This window comes from Grus americana, chromosome 7 (assembly GCF_028858705.1).
Source record: "Grus americana isolate bGruAme1 chromosome 7, bGruAme1.mat, whole genome shotgun sequence".
Classification (NCBI taxonomy): Eukaryota; Metazoa; Chordata; class Aves; order Gruiformes; family Gruidae; genus Grus; species Grus americana.
Window position 1 is genome coordinate 19566837 of NC_072858.1, and position 6814 is coordinate 19573650.

The 6814-nt window shown below is 39.8% G+C and overlaps 1 protein-coding gene across 2 annotated transcripts; it reads right to left on the reverse strand.

Moving 5' to 3' along the window:
* Positions 1 to 289: 289 nt before the first annotated feature.
* On the reverse strand, positions 290 to 3942 carry LOC129208532 (interferon-induced protein with tetratricopeptide repeats 5-like). Of its 2 annotated transcripts, none has more exons than XM_054831383.1 (2): positions 3733 to 3942; positions 290 to 2268 (listed from the first exon to the last, which is right to left on the reverse strand). In XM_054831383.1, exons 1-2 carry the CDS (start codon positions 3735 to 3737, stop codon positions 831 to 833), a joined length of 1443 nt encoding a protein of 480 aa, XP_054687358.1. In that variant the 5' UTR covers positions 3738 to 3942; the 3' UTR covers positions 290 to 830. The 2 variants fall into 2 exon arrangements, with proteins under 2 accessions (XP_054687358.1, XP_054687359.1); XM_054831384.1 differs by lacking the exon at positions 3733 to 3942 and adding an exon at positions 3072 to 3587 and having other exon boundaries at positions 290 to 2270.
* Positions 3943 to 6814: the final 2872 nt, after the last annotated feature.

Below are 6814 nucleotides of genomic sequence, written 5' to 3' on the forward strand. Positions count from 1 at the left end.
CTGGCATCTCAAAGACTGCCTTTTCTTTCTCTCCAGGTGTTTGCTGTAGCGGTTCCTGAGAGTGCAGTTTCGGGTAAACTAGATGAATGTTGTTTTGTGCACAGTTTAGTTCTTTGGTGCAACACCTCTGAAGCCAGATTTGCTGAGAGTTTGGGAAAATAATGAGGCCATCTCCCAACCCTTTCATATCCTGCCAAAACTTTATCCCTATTACTCTTTCAAATGGCCATTTCCCTTTCTTTCATCTACTAACAAGAGGATTCATCAGCAAAGGTACCAGAAGCAACAGTTGATGGATGTAATGCTCTTTAATAGTTCACAACAGACACACATTTTGTAAGCTTTCCAGTGAAGTAGCCAAACAGTGGTTGTTTTTCACAAACAACATAGAAGTTAGTAAACTGAACAAGTCTTCAACAAAAGTTTCTCTAAACACTAAAAAAGACATTTTTAAAATATTTGAAAAAGCATCAGAAATTCCATTTGTGTACAAACATGCCTTTCAAGTGGTTAGGTAAAATACTACAATAGGATTCCCTTATCTTTTTCTCAGTAGAAGTTAAGATCTGATTTCCAGCTTAGAAGTTCTGTGTTTTACAGATCGTCACTTAAACACAACCTTTATACCAACGTTAGCGTTGAAGACTAAGATAGCTCAGCTATTATTTAGTCTTTCCAAGCATGCTTTCTGGTGAATGAACAAACAAATGTTTCATCTGGTTATAACTTCAACCTTAAAAAAAAAAAAAAAAAAAGAATAAAGTTTAGACAGTCTATTGAAATGTCCTTGGGTTTGGGTTTTGTTTTGATGTGAAGGATTTTTGGGAGCTTTAGCTTGAGATGGAAAGTCTTAGCTCACATAATGCACTCAGATAATTCTCATTGTCGGGAGACAATGCAATGGCTGTCTCGTAGCACTCAATTGCTTCATGTTTCTCACCACTTAGACTGTGAATGAGTCCAAGTGTACCAAAATCTGCTGCATCTCCTAAACCTCCCTGAATTCTCCGTTCCAACAATTTCTTCAGAGCTTCTATGCACTTATTTCTTGCATAAGAATCCTCCTCAATTTTCAGCCCTTCTGTGTAATACCTAATAGCTTCAGATTCTGATTTCATATGATTACACTGAAAATTGCCATAATGGTAGAAGAATTCTTGTTTATCATGATAGGATAGAATATTTATCTGAAATGCTTTCTGAAATCTCTCTTCTGCTTCTTCATACCTCTTCGCTTGTGCATACATTTTTGCTAAGTCAATGTGGGCAGAAAAAAACTTTGTCTTTTGCTCAGTCGCTGTTTCAAAATGAAAAATGGAAAGTTGGATGAGTTCCTCCACTTGGTCTTGAGGTGGATATCTTGTAGTCCTTTTCAATTGGAACAGCTTTGCTCTGTAACAGAGTCCTAGCTGGTGATGCAAAAAGGCAGATTTTGGTGTCACTGCTAGGGCCTTTTTCAAAATCTCCAGTGCCTTGTCCACTTCTCCTTTCCTTCTGTAAAATTTAGCAGCATATCGCAGTAAATAAGGAAGATCAGGGGTTTTCTGCATTGCTTCTTCAATGTACCTCTCCCCTTCATTAACTTTATTGAAGTCCTGTAATTTTAATGCAAGTAATGCCATAATGAAAGTATCTTTTGGATTCAGTTCCACTGCACGCTTCAGGGGCTTGAGGGACTGGCTTATGTCTTCGTATTGCCTGTGAGAAAAATCTTCTAGACGATACATTGCTATCGCATAACCAGCATTAAATTCTGGGTTATTGGGTTCACTCTTCAGAGCATTTTCAAAGCAATTCTTTGCTCTTTTGTAGTATTTTCCCCCAAACTTTAATAATGCCCATCCTTGCTCAGCATAGATCTCTGGAAGCTGAATCTTCCATTGAGCAGTACTTGAAAGCTTTTTGCAGCTGTTTTCCACTTTGCTCACATAGGTCTGAGCTTCTTCGTATCTCTCCATGTAGTAATAGATCCAGGCATAATTTCCCCAGGTAACAAGACTTCTCCTGGCAATTTCATGTGGATGATTTATTTTAATTTCTTCTTCAGCTTTTTGGAGATTCCTTAGGGCTTCCTCATTCATATTCTTTAGGTGGCATACATATGATAGTAGATTGTAATTTGTGATGTTGGCTTTCATTAAAAACTCAATCTGATCACCTATTGTTTCCTCTAGGTCATCGAGATCCACATCCTGCTTCTGCAAATCCCATTTAAAATGGCATTCTAGTTGCCGCAGGGAGCTCTCCAAGGAATTCTTGGAAATGGTACTAAAAGAAATCAAAGAAAAACTTACTTATACTCCATTTGCTTTTTGCTACTCTTGTTTTTAAACCAGGCATGACGTACTTCAAAAGCGGGCAATACCTCAGCTGGTGCCACTAGTCAACAATACTTCAAACAAGCCAAAGCTATAGGAAGCCATAGGTCTAAAGAGCCGAATAGTTATTTTAGTAATTCTCCTTGCCAGTGTATGAGGGCACCTCTTACATAGCAATAGAGCTGGTGGTCTGGATGGCAAAGAGGAGGGCTAGTCTTTATGGTAAAGCTGGCACACCTCTGGGCCTCAGGAACATATTTCCTCTGCTGGGAACAATTGCTGAAGCCTATCCAAAAGAGGTAATCAAATAAAAAACTTTCCCCAAATATAGAGAAAGGTTCTGGGACAGTGGGAAGGACACTGGGGAAAGTGACACTGAATGCATGTTTCCCCCCCAACCACCTAACACGGAAGTACTGGAGGAAGGTCAGGAAAAAACAGTATTCAGAAATGCTGTTAATGCATAAATTTGTCTGACAGATGACTTTGCCTTTCTCAGATAATCTCTGCCTAACCGATGTTTTTGATTGGTAGTTACAGTAGTTCCTGTTTTGAAAGCTCTGCGTGAGGTAACTACAGTTCCTCTGGTATGAAGGGGAAGTGAAAGTAAGTTTCTGTTATTGTCACTATCTCGGCAGAAAACTTTGGCTACAGATAAACACCACAGAGCAGAGATTGGCTCCCAAATCACCAGGAATACCTTGAAGCACTTAGGTAGTTCCATTCAATTCAAAATGAAATGTGTGTTGGTTTTTTCATTGCCTCAGCTGACAGCCATGACAATGTCCATGGCTGAAAACAACAGTGAAGAGTAATTAATGAAAAGACATGCATGGAAAATGAATATTAATGAATGTCACAAAAAGAGGTTTGCGATGCAGATTAAATACGGTTTAGCTTAGTTCAACACGTAACTGGTAAATGCAGTTTCCAAAGTTGCCATAAACATCTTGGCTTTGCCCTATCTGAGTGCGCGCGCGTGCCTCTCTCTGCATGTCTGTTACCCCCCCTTAAGCTCTAAGCTGCAGCCCAGAACCTGCACTGCCCTGTTTGCCGGTCCTTGTAGTAGCAAAGATCAGAAAGTAAATTCTCAAATGCATCGGTGCCAGTCGTCCATTTGGCTGGGCACCAGCTACAGCTGCAGCCTGGATTTCATCCCTGAACTGCATGCAGACAGTTTTTCTGACTGTCAGTTCCGTTCACGGAGACTGGCCCTTGTTGGAGAAGCAATAATATTACAATATTCAATAGCATCCTTATTTTATTTTGATCCTTCCGGTAAATATTCTGTAAAATATTTTCTGCTGTTTGGATCCCCAAAGTCCCTCACTGCTTGCATTTATGTAAATAATAAGCGTTATTTTCCCATGGCATGGCAAAAAAGCATCTTTCAGAGGCTGGGTTGCTCACTTACCTCATGGTTTTCCTTCTCTGCTCACTTGTCTTACGGTAGCTTCACAGCCAAGTGAGTGCTGCTCACTGTTGTAACAACTTCCCTTTTAAGCGTTCCAGCCCTCATGTGATCTGTGAGGAGTTTAACGGGAACCAGAAACTGAAAGTTCAGCTTACGCCTGAATCTGCAGAAGAAGCTGAAACAACCGCCAGCAGGGTAATAGAAACTTATGAGTCACTGAGCTGTTTTTTTTTTTCAGCCTGGCTCTGTGCCATGCATGACATTGTGTTGTGGAGAATGTGGCAACAGCTCCTAACAGCTCCTGCCGTTTACTTTGTTCAAATCCAGAGGCATCTATGATAAGGAGAATATTTCAGGCTAGTATAGGCTGACCTGGTCATCATGCCATCATGGTTTAGCTGTAGCTGAGCCCCAGGTGGTCACTTGCTCGCTGCCCCCTGGCAGGATGGGGAGGAGAATCAGAGAAAAAGGTAAAACTCGTGGGCTGGGATAAGGATGGTTTCCTGGAACAGCAAAAGGAGAGGGAAATAACAACAGTACTTAAAATAAACAAAAGGGGTGAGACGCAATGCAATTTCTCATGCGATGACAGTCAGACCATCCCAGAGCCACGCCGCCCCTCCCCAACCAGCTCCCTTTTGTGCTGAGCATGATGTTGTATGGTATGGAATACCCCCTTGGCCAGTTTGGGTCACCCATCCTGGCTTCTGGTGAAAATAAACTCCATTCTAGCCAAAACCAGGACACATGCATAGGCTAGGGAAGGGTCGTTCCCCCTCCTGCCTCTGCTGATGCATCTTTGCACAAGTTTGCACCAGGCTTTAGGCTTCTGCTTTATTGGTATTGTGCCATCTGCATAACATTCACACGTCTTACTGCCCTGTGCCTGCACTCCTCTATGCCCCGTCCCACGTCTCCACATCGCAAGGTCTCTGCTATTGCACCAGGCCTATATTTCTCCATGCTATGTCATTGTGTTAGAGTCCTAAATCTCTCATCCCAACCTAGAACAACTGCTTGTTGCTGCTATGTAAAACTGCAGTTGTACTGTGCAAAGATAAATGAAAGTGAAACAAATTAGATACAGAGAAATTGCTGACACAGCTGATTTTAGGGGTAACAAAGAAATTAAAGAAAATGTATCTAACATACATAAATGGCACTATATAAATTCAGATGTAACAATTTTAACCACAATATTGCTATTATTATGGCTTTTTCTGTAAATAAGTGTTTTAACTGCATTATTATTCATTCTCTTTGTGTAATAATTAGATCTATTATAATGATAATTCCTGCATTATACTTTTTCATTATACTAACAAAAAAGTCTTGTCTTTACTTATCTATATAAGGTTTGCTTTCTCTTTACTCATAAACAAGATTCTTAAACTAACATCACAGAACCTGTCTCCATTCTTGAATCCATGCCATTTTAAAATGTGAGAGCATCTTGTTAAGAAATATGTTTAATTAAGTACTGTCTAATGTCCTTCCATAAATAATATCTGTAGAATTTGAGCCTCCCTCCCCTCATTTTTTAAGAATAAGCATATAAAAGTGCATACAAGGGTGCCTCACGAGGCTTCTCATTGTTCCTGGTATATGACAGTGTCAGCTCCCCTCGTTTTGTGAGGTTTTTAGTGGAGGATACACAAGGTCATCCCTCTGTCCTAACAAGCCAGAAAGTCATTTATATCAAACCTCATTATCACCTCAGAACTGCTGCTGCTGCCATCATGTTCAATCTCTGCAATTAGAGACAGGAATTAACAGTATTGCATTTTTTATTTATAAATGTATATAATAACTGACTGTCAATTTGTATGTTTTCAAGACTTTTAGCTTCTGGCTTATAAAAGTTTATTTTTCCCTTTCCTCTTCTTTTAAAAACACAACAGACCAAACAGTATTGCATAGGAGAGCTTCTGGTTTCTACAAGAAGTTGGAGAGCCTTAGTACCGCACACTTCTCTCGTATATGATTTAAATGATTTGTGTGTGTGTGTCTTTTTTTTATTGGAGCTGATGTTTCAGAGCTCAAGACAAAGGTTAGCGCAGCTACTGCTCTGAGTAGCATGTAATCTTCTAGCAATCAGGCATTTGATAAGTGGGGAATAGAGGCAGTGAATTGGGAAGCAAAAAGGATTAGGGTATCTACAGATTCACGTATTTTATTGAAAATAAAGTTTGCAGGTAGTTATACAAACATGTATTTAAAAGGTTTCTGCAAGGCCAACATCAAATGTAGACACTAATTATTTACTATGCCAGTAAATATCTATGGATTTCTTGTCTGTTTCTGTCCCAGGTATCTGTTTTGCTTGGTACCTAGCTTGGTACATACGGGAAAATGCAGGAATTTTCCTTCTGTAATGTAAAAATTTGCCCCACTATCCACATTTTTACAAATTTAGTTGCATCTATATGCTTTGGTTTGACACAAATGCCTATTGAATAAAGTGTAGGAAAGTTCTTAAAACAGAGTAAGTGAAATTAAGAGAATAGGTATGCAATGCTTTTCTGCAGCCATCCTTGTAACTCGCTTGGCACAGCACCGGAAAATTTGGAAATACTTCTACAGCCCTGCTGCTTTCACTTCGGGGAAAGCTGCAGCTGGGCTGGCTGGTATCAGGAAGAGCTGCATTGCATAGCAGCAAATGCAAGAGCTTCTTGGAAAGCACTTGTGCAGAAAGGGGTGGGAAACAACAGCTGCATTCATATTTAATACAAAGACTTTGTTTACTTGAGTGTTCTGTACGTATACAAGAATGGGGAATGGCTTCAAAAATATCTTTACATTTTAGGGAGAAAACCCATAGCCGTACATTTCCGTGGAGCTGAAATGGATACCTGCTGACAAAGAATTCTCCCCGGTAGCATTAGTCCAGCCAAACAATTGCCTAAAATGCAGTTTTCATTATTAAAATATTGTAAATTAATTACACCACAGTAAATGATAGGATCCACTTTAAATATCCTATTTTATGCCAGTTTCGATTTAGCCTAGTTTAGCATATAATTACTATGCTTGACAGCAGCAGTTGTGGCATTTTATAACTTGGGCTTTCTCCTAGGGGGAA

Bases quoted from the DNA above. Each gene is read 5' to 3' on its own strand.
- LOC129208532 (XM_054831384.1), bottom strand. From the start codon at position 3,152: ATGCATGTCTTTTCATTAATTACTCTTCACTGTTGTTTTCAGCCATGG. The intron at 2,271-3,071 runs AAACCAACACAC...TTGATTTCTTTT, and splicing joins TGTCAGCTGAGGCAATGAAA to AGTACCATTTCCAAGAATTC.